Source organism: Macrobrachium nipponense, chromosome 9 (assembly GCF_015104395.2).
Source record: "Macrobrachium nipponense isolate FS-2020 chromosome 9, ASM1510439v2, whole genome shotgun sequence".
Taxonomy (NCBI): domain Eukaryota; kingdom Metazoa; phylum Arthropoda; class Malacostraca; order Decapoda; family Palaemonidae; genus Macrobrachium; species Macrobrachium nipponense.
This window is the reverse complement of record NC_061110.1, coordinates 77,466,625-77,478,950: the sequence shown is the minus strand read 5'-3', so window position 1 is coordinate 77,478,950 and position 12,326 is coordinate 77,466,625. Positions and strand designations below refer to the sequence as shown.

The 12,326-nt window shown below is 40.1% G+C and overlaps 1 protein-coding gene across 1 annotated transcript; it reads left to right on the top strand.

The window, feature by feature from the left end:
- The first annotated feature begins 6,537 nt into the window (after positions 1–6,537).
- Positions 6,538–12,042, top strand: LOC135218104 (uncharacterized). The gene is made up of 7 exons (XM_064254250.1): positions 6,538–6,748; positions 9,762–9,796; positions 9,851–10,098; positions 10,224–10,358; positions 10,633–10,705; positions 11,286–11,462; positions 11,837–12,042. The coding sequence occupies exons 1-7, from the start codon at positions 6,667–6,669 to the stop codon at positions 11,894–11,896; spliced, it is 810 nt and encodes a 269-aa protein (XP_064110320.1). The 5' UTR covers positions 6,538–6,666; the 3' UTR covers positions 11,897–12,042.
- Positions 12,043–12,326: the final 284 nt, after the last annotated feature.

Below are 12,326 nucleotides of genomic sequence, written 5' to 3'. Positions count from 1 at the left end.
CTAAATATTGAACCAATGGTAGGTGTTGACGACCTGTTGGTCGAGGTGAATACGTTGGACGCCCAAGGGCTTCCTTGGGCGCCACTGGGTCTTCTACTCCTGCAAACTCTCCAGCTTCCTTCCAAGGCTTTACAGGAGCTGAGCTCCTTTATACTTCTCCTGATGCTTCCGTAAGACCTAAGGTCAAAGGACAGACGGTGGTGAAAACCTGAGTAAGACGTCGTCGTCGTCTAAAAAGACGTCGTCGGCGTCAACATCTCGCAAGTCTCCGGCTACAAACCCCGGAGCAGAGAGGTCTAGAGCTTCTGGGTCCGGCTCCAAATCCTCAAGGAGTAGATCTTCCAAGGAGAGATCACATACTCCAGCGGAGTCAGCCATTTATCCTCTTCCTTTGGTACCATGTTCAGAGTTACCCGACCACCTCCGCGCAGCAGCTCCGGCTTTGGATCCCAATGCTGGCCTGTTGCAACACATGGGGATTTGTTTGGTCGGTTCTCTCAAGAACCAGTATGGAGCAGATGTTCTCCCGGTTGTCCGACAGGATTAACTCCCAGGATAACATTATAGCCGAACTGAGCCAGGCTCCGCTAGCTACTCCCCCACCTTTCGGCACAGGTATAGCTCAGCTTCCACCTCATGACTCTCTGCCTCCGTTCTCTAGAATAACCCCTGGAGGGTGGCGTCATACGCCCCCTTCCAGGACGGGCTTATTTCTATCCCGGAGTGTGGAACTCGAAGGATTGAGGGACTTCGAGTTCTACCCGGAGGATCTACAACCGCCGTTCATTGGCTACGCCAGACTCACTGCCGCTGCCATGAGCGAGATGACAAGGTCCCTAAAGAGACAGTCCTCTATTCACGTGACCAGGCTCAAAGAGAATGGCTCAGTGCTTAGAGGACATGGATTGTTCTAATACGAAGATACAACCCTTTAAGAGTCCATTCACCATTTTCACAATGGAAGAGGGAAACTCCGCTTCCCTTCCTTACCAAGATCGCTACGGTCACTATCCCAGCGGCCCAAAGGGGGAGTCGTTACCGCAGCTAAAGGAAGCGGACCCTACATCTCCTTTACTTCCCTCAACCGGAGATTTGTGGGAAGACCTGCCCAACACTTTTTCGGCGGGCAAACTCAAACCAGACTGTGCTATGGAGCAGTTGGTGAGAAGAAGCTGCCTAGACTTCCGGACAGCCTCATTCAGGCGGAGTTTGAGGCCAAGTCTAGGCTGGCCAGGTCTATTAACTCCATGGCAATGACAGAAGTGGCTACCATTGCTTACGGTTCCGAGCCACTATTCAAGCTGATCACCAAGTCACTGACTCAAACGGTACAGTCTGACATGTTTGAGTTCGCCACAGCCAGAACAAATTGTCGGAAGCATGTCCTCCAGGAAGCAACTATTCGGCATGAACCGAATAAGTTGCTTTCATCAAACATCTGGGGAGCAGACCTCTTCCCCGATGCAATGGTAAAGGATGGTCCAGGCGGAAGCTACAAGGCTTAACCAAAGCCTTAAGGATCGTTGGGGTCTCACTGCAAAGAGACGCCAAGACCAAGCAGTGAGGGGTAAGGCTCAGAGGAAACCCAGATGTTTCCAGCCTTACCAAAAGAAACAGCAACGCTTCGCCCAGCCTGTTTCGGGTGTTCCGTTGGTGCAGGCGGCCCAACCCTCTACCTCCAAGGCCCAATCACAGCCTATTTATGTGATTTCCCCCCAGCCTCAACCTTCCACCTCTTGACGCTGTCTCCCAGCCTTCAATCAAGTGTTCGAAGGCCAGGCCTTTCAGCAGTATGACCGCTCAGGTAGGGGAGGCAGAGGTAAGCGATCCTTTCGTCAGAGAGGATCAGGAAGGTCCCTTAATAGAGGAAAACACTTCCGGGAGGCCGCGGAGGCTACCAGCATCAATGAGAACTTCCAGGTAGGAGGGAGGCTGTTTCTCTTCCGCCACCGGTGGGGATTCAGCAAATGGGCACAAAGTATTGTGTCGAAAGGCCTGGGTTGGAGTTGGGTGGCGAATCCGCCCCCACCCAGACCTTTCCTTCAACTTCCATCCAAAGAATTGACGGAGAATGCGGAGGACCTCCTTCAGAAAGGAGCAATAGCGAGAGTCAACAGGTTAAAGTTTCAAGGGCGCTTGTTCGTAGCGTTCAAAGAAAAGGCTCACAAAAAAGAAGGGTAATCTTAGACTTGTCCCGTTTAAACTTGGCCATTCGCTGCGACAAGTTCAAGATGCTCACCATCTCGCAGTGTGCGGACCTTACTTCCCCGTGGGGCCGTCACCACCTCTATCGATCTTACAGACGCATACTATCATATCCCTATTGCAAGACACTTTCGCCCTTATCTGGGCTTCAAGATAGGAGATCAAGCATTCTCCTTCAAGGTAGTTCCCTTCGGTCTAAACGTAGCACCAGGGTGTTCACGCAAGTTGGCGGAAGTAGTCGTCCAACAACTAAGATCGCAAGGGATCATGGTAGTAGCGTTATCTCGACGATTGGTTAATTTGGGCTCCCAACAGTCGAGGAATGTCGCAAAGCAACACTGAAAGTAATCCAGTTCCTGGAATATCTAGGGTTTCAAGATAAACAGGACCAAATCGAGACTCATTCCGGAGTCAAACTTTCAGTGGCTGGGCATTCAATGGAATCGATCCTCCATACTCTGTCGATTCCATCAGCAAGAGAAAAGAAATAGCGAAGTCAGTAAAGCAATTTCTAGGACACAAAACTTGCTTCAAGGAGAACTCAGGAAAAGGATTCTGGGTTCACTCCAGTTTGCATCAGTGACAAACATCTTGATGAAAGCAAAACTGAAAGACTAACCAGAATCTGGCGCTCACGAGCAAATGTCAGGTCCAGGGACAAATTATCATCAGTCCCTCAGATTCTACGGAATCGTCTACGCCCTTGGTCCAAAAGTCAAGAACCTGTCAATATCAGTACCCTTCAGTTTCCTCCTCCGGGGATTACCATCCACATGGACGCTTCATTAAGCGGCTGGGGAGGATATTCTCAGTTCAAGAAGGTTCAAGGAACCTGGTCACCCCAGTTCCGTCAGCTTCACATAAATGTACTGGAAGCAATGGCAAGTGTTCTTGACTCTAAAAAAGGTTACGTCCGCCAAAGAACTCACATAAAGCTAGTCTTAGACAGCGCAGTGGTAGTCCATTGTGTAAACAGGGGAGGCTCCAAGTCACGTCATCTGAATCATGTCATGGTAGCCATCTTCTCCCTGGCGGACAAGTTTCAGTTGGCACCTCTCCTCCACCCATATAGCTGGAGTGAGAAACGTCATAGCAGATGCTCTATCCCGATCAGTTCCTCTTGGAGTCGGAATGGTCACTGGACAACAGTTCGTTCCCAATGGATCCTTCGGAGGGTTCCAGGTCTACAAGTGGATCTATTCGCATCCCAAGCGAACCACAAACTCCATGTTATGTGGCCCCAACCTGGACCCTCTGGCCTATGCCACGGACGCCCTGTCCATAGACTGGAACAACTGGGAGAAGATTTATGTCTTTCCTCCAGTGAATCTTCTCCTGAAGGTGCTGAACAAACTCAGGACGTTCAAGGGTCAAATGGCTCTAGTAGCCCCAGACTGGCCGAAGAGCAATTGGTACCCTCTCATTCTGGAACTGGGTCTTCGTCCTCTTCGAATTCCCAATCCCAGGCTCTCCCAGCAGTACAAACGAAGACTGTGTTCGCTTCCTCAGGAATTCTCAAAACCCTAACTTTATGGACTTCATGAAGTTTGCGGCTAAAAGAGATGCGAATATTGATCCTCAAAATATTCTCTTCTTGGAATCTGATAAAAGAGATTCAACTTTGAGACAGTATGATGCTGCAGTCAAAAAAGTTAGCAACCTTCCTGAGAGAATCAGATATTAGAATCATGACAATCAATTCAGCTATATCCTTTTTCAGATCTTTATTGAAAAAGGCTTAGCAGCTAGCACTATTACGACAAAAACAAGTCAGCCTTGAAAAAAGGTTTTTCAACTCGGTTTCAGCATAGACTTGGACAGACTCTTACTTCTCGTCTATTCCCAAGGCTTGTGCTAGACTTAGACCTTCAGTGAGGCCTACGTCAGTATCATGGTTCTTAAATGATGTTCTAAAGCTGGCTTCAGAAACAGATAATAACACATGTTCATTTATAATGCTCTTAAGAAAAACTCTATTTTTATAAGCTTGGCTTCAGGAGCTAGAATTTCAGAACTGTCGGCATTATCCAGAGATCCGGATCATGTTGAATTTCTTCCCACAGGGGAAGTTCTACTTTCTCCGGAACGTAGTTTTATAGCAAAGAAAGAATGAAGATCCTTTGATGAGGTGGGAACCGTGGAAGGTTGTACCCTTCCACAAGATATTTCTCTTTGTCCAGTATCAACCCTTACGAGCCTTTCTGTCCAGGACATCCTCATCCTCATCGGGTCCTCTCTTTAAGAGAGAAAAAGGTGGTACTTTATCTATTAAAGGCATCAGGCAACAGATCTCCTGTATTTATTAAGCAAGCCAATCCTGATTCCTTCCCTAAAGCACATGATGTTCAGGGCAGTAGCCACCTCAATTAACTATTTCCAACACATGAATTTCGATGATTGAAAAAATATACTGGATGGAAATCGCCGACAGTATTAAGCGTCATTACTTAAAGTCCTTGGAAGCTCTGAAATTTTCAGCAGTTGCGGCGGGTAACATAGTTTCCCCCGACTCTGCTTAATCTTTAGTAGAAGATCCAGTTCTCCTTTTCTACCTATCTCACCCAAACAGTTCGTCTATACCTGCCATGTTCATCTATGTTTACCTTGAGTCTTAGCTGTTCTTATGATGGTATAGTGTGCCCCTTACTTTTTTGCTAGGGTCACTCACAATTGATTGTATATAATGATCTCTTTGATGTGATCCCCTTATTTATGCTAGGGTGACACATCGTATTTACAATGGTTACGGGTTTGTATACTAAGTCCATATACATTCCTTTATTATATTATTATTGAAGTTTGTTCTATTCAGTTTATTGTTATAATTGCTTTGATTTCTTTGTACATAATAACTATACACAGATACTAATCTCAACATATATTCCATGTAAGCCCTGTATATATAGTTAAATTTAAGTTAATTTTAAGAAATATTATTAACCTTAGTTAATTTTAAGTAATATTTCTATTTTGTATCATTGTGTATATGTATATCTATTAGCAATTATATTTCTCATTTTATGTTATCTTTATTTGAGACCCTTTTTTGTCTGTTTTATTTTGTTCTTTACAATCTTGTGCTATTTCTCTGTACGATTTCGCGCAGCGACACGAACTGAGCCCAGAAAAGGGATTTTGACGTAAGGAAAAATCTATTTCTGGGCGATTGGTTCGTGTCGCCAGCAAAATCCCGCCCTGCCCATCCCATCGCTCAAGATTGTCTGCTAACTTCAGGATGGCCACCAGAGGCGCAGCAGTCGGCAGCATGGGATGGAGTAGTAGTAGTTGCTGCCCACTCTGTGGGTCGGCTCCCCTCTAGTGGGGATTTTGTAGTGGGAGATTTCTATTGGCAAGCGGTTCGTGGTAGTGGTCTCACTCGCCATAGTGTTCATACCGACACCCTCTTGGAGGGTGAGCGAGTCAGTTGTACTGACCTTTTCTTTATTTTATTTATTCTCTGGTATGTGTTAGTACATTTACCTTAGAAATAATGGATTAAAGGTATTATTTCGCTGGCGACACGAACCAATCGCCCAGAAATAGATTTTTCCTTACGTCAAAATCCCTTTTCTATAACATCAAAATGAATTAATTTTTTTTTTCTGAACCTCATAGACATTTAGAAGTATCAAGTCATGGGAAAATGTCGCATTTTCTTGAATAACCCAAAGTTTATATAGAAATTAGTTACATAGTGGGTTTTTTTTTTCGTTGCACCTCCTACCTATTAATAAAGTTTTTAAAAATTAACCTCAGAGGATGCGAGCGAGAAAATTGAATATGAAACTTTTGTTAGGGCACATAGGATCAGATTTTATCACAACTTAATTTCAGTTAGCATAGAGAAATACAGAATCATGATTAATCTTCTCTTTGACTCTTATGTTGCCTGGCAATCTTACAAATAGCTCCGTTTCACACTTCTTTGTCTAGTAACTTACTACCAGTAATATCGAATTTTCTTTGAGATTTGTATTGATATCTGTTTATTTGTTATAATTATGGATATTTTTACAGTCATCATAGACCTGGATAGGTTCACTCATTATTAATGCCATGGATAAAAAAGTTTGTACAGCGGACTCTTTGAATTCCAAAATATCAGCGAATTCATGTGGGTTAAGTCTGGTCTAAATGGCTCTCTCCCCTCCCCTGTATTTGGATGTCGTCTGAATTTACTTTGCCCTTGTGACAAGTATAATTTCACTTGCAGGCTGATTAATGGAACCTGGTTACAGTATCCTGCAGTACGAGAGTTTCACATCGCAACTTCAAAAAATCGTTCGTCGCTGCGGATGACTACAGTCAAGTAACAACCGCCTATATAGAGAGAGAGAGAGAGAGAGAGAGAGAGAGAGAGAGAGGTATATATATCTTCATTCATTTATATATGATGGTAGAGGTGCTATTAATTTTATAATTAGCTTTGTGATATTAATATTAGGATCTATTACAGAGGTAATGGTGTCGACGTGGGGCATTGCCGAGGTTTCTGCTTGGCTTACAAGAATAGGATTACAAAAATATGTTCAAGCTTTTGTGGGTAAGTCCTTCGCGTGAACAAATAAGAAGTGTTTACTTTTCAGCAAACAGATTTGTTTTTTTCCTCTATATTAAACTATTGAAGTACTTGCCTAATAAACTTATTGACTTGAAACCAAAATGAGTGCATCTTAAAATTCTGCCTCATACCATATGTCACATGATGCAAAGGTTAAGGTCAAGATCACAGAAAAACAAAAAAACAAACATTTTTTTCACGATAATTCCCGGTAGAATCATCGTATAGGCGTCAAACCGAAACCAAAATGTGTCTTTCAATTCTGCATCTGACCTCCTTGGCGGAGGTTTGAGCTCTGAGTGTTTTTTTTCTTGTATTTGTCACAATCTTTGCGTTATTTTTCAATCTGTTTTAAATGTAGTCATTGATCAAACAACTCACCTCATATACAGTTTTTGTTTCTTTTTAAATTGATTAGTAATGTTACTGAACCATAATTAACTTTTCTTTTCACACATCTGTAGAACAACATAATGCCTAATGTCAAAGCCCATCCACTTCCTGGCCCATTTTGTAGTTTGCCAATTTACAGTTTTTGTGAATACACTACTATACACTTACAGATATTTCATGAACATGAAAAAAAGTTCAAAATCAATTGCCTTGATCCTGATTGTTATAAAACCTTTACAAGAGTGACGCCATATATAAACGGCATAATCAAAGAAATCATGCAATAAAAGAATTCTTGACTTCCCGTCAATTAGTTCTCCAAAACTTGCAGAATCAAACATAATAAACAATGCTGAGAAGCCAAAACATAAAGAACATACTGAGGAAACCGATGATTCACCTGGAAGCAATTGTAGTGAAAGCCAAGAAGGTGTGAAGGGGGATTTTACAAAGCATTTTGCACACTACCTCTCAGTAGACACATGCTACCAGACAATTTGCAAAGGTCTCTCATTTCAGAGCTAGAGTTTTTACTGAATTTCACTGGTAATACATTTAAACAAATGGTAAATCAGTGTTTCTTAGAAGAACATGGATGTTACCCAAAGAATTTTCAAACATACAAAAAATTAATGGCTCAGGAAACAATGTTTGATGAGGAGATAAATGCGGTCAACAGTAAGTTCAAATTAAAGAACTTTGTTATATCGAACTTTCCTTATGTTGCACTACATACATATTTATTATCTGTTCATGACAGAGACTCCCACATATTATTATGTCCTTATAATTGATATGCTAAAAGCATTTCTTTTAAGGATTGATGTCCACAACAGCTGTTATTAAGCTTCACATGTACATAGATGAGTTTGAACTCTGCAATCCAATTGGTGCCAAGCGAGGGGACTACAAATTGACTGCAGTGTATTTTACGATTGGAAACTTGCCTAAAATCTACAGAAATAAAGATACCATATTTTTGTGCTTACTAGCTAGGCATAAGTATTTGAAATTATATGATCGCACATACCAAGCATTGTTTGAGCCGTTGTTAACAGACTTGCAAACTCTTGAAAATGGCATTGAGTATGAATCAGGCTCTAAAAAACTTAAACTTGCAGCAGTATTGGAGGTTGTGCTGGGAGATCATTTATCTTCCCATTCTGTGGCTGGTTTTCAGACATTTTAGTTCAGGGTCCTTTTGTAGATTTTGTTCTATAAAATACTCTCAGTTCAGGGACACATTATGCAAATCTAAACTTAGAGAAAGGAATAATGCTGCTTATGCCAATCAAATCAAGTTCATTGATGATGATGTAGCAGATGCAGCTATATATGGCATTAAGCATAGATGTGCATTCTCTCAACTAAGTTACTTCAAAGTTCCTGAAGCATTTCCTTCAGATATAATGCATGACTGTCTTGAAGGAATCATTCCCCTCACAGTTGAACTTGTTCTTAAACAACTTTATAATGAGAAGCTTGTTACAGTTAAAGATTTGAATGAATCCCTCCTTCACACCAGGTTACCTGTCAGTGATAAGACTATTTCTTTTTCTGACAATTTTTCTAGAGGTGGTTGCAAGATTGTGGGTAAGGCTTCACAGAAGTTAGAGCTTTTTTGAGAAAGATTCTCTGCCATTTTTAGGGAGCTTAATTAAATCCTATCTTCTAAAATTCAAGAGCCCATTTGGTCCTGGTAATTTAATACCTAAACATTATTTCATGGTGCACTTTCCATCACAAATAGAGAAATTCGGACCCTTGAGAAATTTGTGGTGTATGAATTTTGAGGCTAAACATCAATATTTTAAAAAACTTATTGTAAATACTAGGAATTTGAAGAATGTAACTCAAACACTGACTGAAAGACATCAAATGAAAGTTGCTCATGCACTTGCATCTACATGTTTTTTGCATGAGGGAAAGGAACCACACTGCAGTAAAATATATTGATGTTAACAGCTTACCACAATCTCTAAAAAGTTGCACTTCAAGATAAGATTGGTAACCATTGACCTGACACAGTTAAAGTTGTAAATTGTAGAAGTTGATGGCATAGTTCATAACATTAATTCAAATGCTTGCTATATTTTAGATTGCATTGATGAAATTCCATGTTTTGCACAAGTCAAACACATAGTATTATTGGAAGATGAGTGGTATTTTTGTCTAAAATTGTTTTTACCTCAGAAGTATGAGATTGCTCATGCATATGAAGTTGAACCTCAGTCAGTTTGGATTATTGTTCTCCCTGATTCTTTACTTGACAATCACAAACATAGACTTTACAAGAAAAATCAGGTAACATATGCCTTATTGTATATTCTTTGTCAACAAGTACCTCCAAATACCTTTAAGTAAGATATGAAGCCTTCGTTTTTTCTCTCTTTGGAACTGAAAATTATTTTCTGGGCTCAGTTCGTGTTGCTGCGTGAAATAATCCTTAAGTTCATTATTTCTAAGGTAAATGAAGCTAACGAAAAGAAAAATTATTATATGTGCATGTTTTTTTAACAGTAATGTACAGTTTAAGCAATTCACAATGTGGATTTTTGTACCAAACTGTTTAAAAAGATTGTGATTATTTATATTTCATTAGACAATGAAATGGAAGGGCAAGACATTTTGGACATAGTGAGATGATGTAAGCTGAGTACCTCCAATGGGAAAACAGCTCCTTTACTTAAGGGAGCGGCTATTTTGAAGTGCTCATCTTCTCCCTCAAAGCTGGATGCCAAACCTGGAGCTGAAACGCAGTCACCTCCGACAGGAAACTCATCAGAAATAACTTCTACCCCAACAAGCAGTACATCAGGAATAACCTCTAGGCTGAGCAGTACGTCAGGAAAACAATCACCAACTTCCCAGATAGACACTTTGTTCACTGATGATGAGGAAAACCCTGATGAACTTTGGAATGATCTACAGAATTACAAGTGAGTTGCTGCTCTTTATAACAAAAAATTATTTCTGGGCCCCTGCACGCTTTTTTGAATGTATGCATTACCAGAGTGGCCTTCTCTTGATGCTCACCTCATATATATAATTTTTGACATTTCAGACTGCCTCTATTTTCACCATGCATAAAGACCATTTTGCAAACAAGGGAAAGTCCACGGGATTACCTGCCTGGAACTTCAAACAGAAGGGCAGTCATCAGGGCCCTTACAGATGATCTAGTAAAGAAGCATATTGTGTAAGTACCTCATTCTTTATCTATTTCATTGCTTTCATACCTTAAATGCCCCTGGTATATTATGTTATCCCTTGCTCATATATTGTCTGCAACAATATTAATTAAATTTCAGTGTATTATTAAACATTATAGTTTTGTAATCTCTCAGCTTATAAATACAAAATAATATAAAGTATGTATATACTTCACAGCCTGCAATATTGTGCAGGGCAATAATTGATTTTCTGTGACTTGTTTCCTGTTCATAATATAAGAGTGTTGGGTTTCTATTCAGGACACTATCAAAGCAAGGATACACCAACCTAGTGAATGCCCTGTTCAGTGAATATCCACACATTGGAGACCCTGTGAGAATGTGTACACTGTTATTAATGTTCACTGTAATGTCCATCTCACCTGTGTTTGTTGTCCATTTTTATTTACTTTATCAAAGCATAAGTAGCTTTCTAGATTTAGCGTATGGAAGTATAATGTTAATGTATGCCAATATATTTTAACTTTTTTTATTAACTATTCTGTAATACATGTTTGTTTGCTTGTGGGAAAAATAAGTAATTCATAACACTCACCCTTCATTATACCCCTTATGAGATGTTTGATCACTGGAAGTACTGTATCTATCTGAATTTTTTCACAAATCTCTGCATGTTACTAACTGTGCAATGTTTAGGCATGGTAAACTTATTTATATTTATTATTTCATATTCTCTTTTATACATAAAGGTCAATAATCAGTATGTACTAATTATTACAATACAGCCATCTGGCATTTCACCTGCTGAATCAAGGAATTATACAACTTTATCTCTCACATGGTTTATATTTCTAATGTAAGTTTATCTGTTAAGATATAGTGTATCATATGTGCACTGTACTAAACTACAGCATATTTATTCTAAGAGCATTTTTTTTTTTTTTTTTCAACAGAAATGTTGGAGGATGTCCCTTCGTACCAAGATGAAAAATATTCGAATGCCATTAGAATTGAATAATGTGCAATTTCTTAAAAAAAAATTTGGTTGCCTAGGGACAGGAGGTCGTAAGAGGGTTGCAGAAACAGTGGGTGATGAAAGGGAGGCCTGTAAGAAAAGACAGAAACTTAAGGTACTATATTTTTTTATTTCTATTCCTGCCTGCTTATTTATGATTAAGGTTCTGTTCGGTTTGGTTGGGGATAGTTCAGAGGGGGGGGGGGGGGGGGGGGGAATTTTAGAAGAAAATTAGAAGAGAGAAGAAAAAAAAGATAGAAAATGGAAGAACAAGTTGAAGATTAACAGAATGGGGCCAACCTATTTGCTCTTGTCAGTCATAATTGTTTGGTGTAATGGGACAAGGGCTCATTCATTCTGTCTTACTTTCATATTGTCTTGTTGCTTCACATAGGAGGATTTGGTTCTGTTGATTCACGTTAGTAATCAGATGATCTTCATATAACCACTCTTTAAAACAAACTTTTGTTTTTTTTATTTATTTTCCAGATTGATTTAGAAGGACCTGGGGATGATGAAGTGACCGCACTCAGCCACATAGATATTTAAAGGCTGAATGTCAAAAAGAATCACCTGATCTTGCTATGATTGCAAGAAAAATGGAGAGGACATTTGCCTTCAGATGGAAGAAGATCAACGATCCAAATTTGTCTGTGGAAGACATCCTCTTAGATTTTCCAGCTCTAAGGGAAAGAAATTTTGTAAGTTTCATTGTCATCATCTTATTTCTGATGTTTCTTTTTTTGAGGAGGGGATGTGAAAGATTGTGATTTATCATGAGTTTTGTTATATTACATTTATTACTGATAATATCATACTTCACATTATATAAAAAACCTTTTTTCATAGACAAAGCATTGTTGTGGCAGAAGGAATAGAAATTGTCATTACAAGTGGTCCCCCCGTATTCGCGGGGGATGCATACCAGACCCCCCCGCGAATAGTTAGAATCTGCGAATGTTTGGAACCCCCCTCTAAA

Coding starts and splice junctions, on each gene's coding strand:
- LOC135218104 (XM_064254250.1), top strand. CDS start 6,667: ATGGTGTCGACGTGGGGCATTGCCGAGGTTTCTGCTTGGCTTACAAGA. Junction 6,749..9,761: donor ATATGTTCAAGCTTTTGTGG/GTAAGTCCTTCG, acceptor ATATTTCATTAG/ACAATGAAATGGAAGGGCAA. Junction 10,359..10,632: donor CTAGTAAAGAAGCATATTGT/GTAAGTACCTCA, acceptor GTTTCTATTCAG/GACACTATCAAAGCAAGGAT.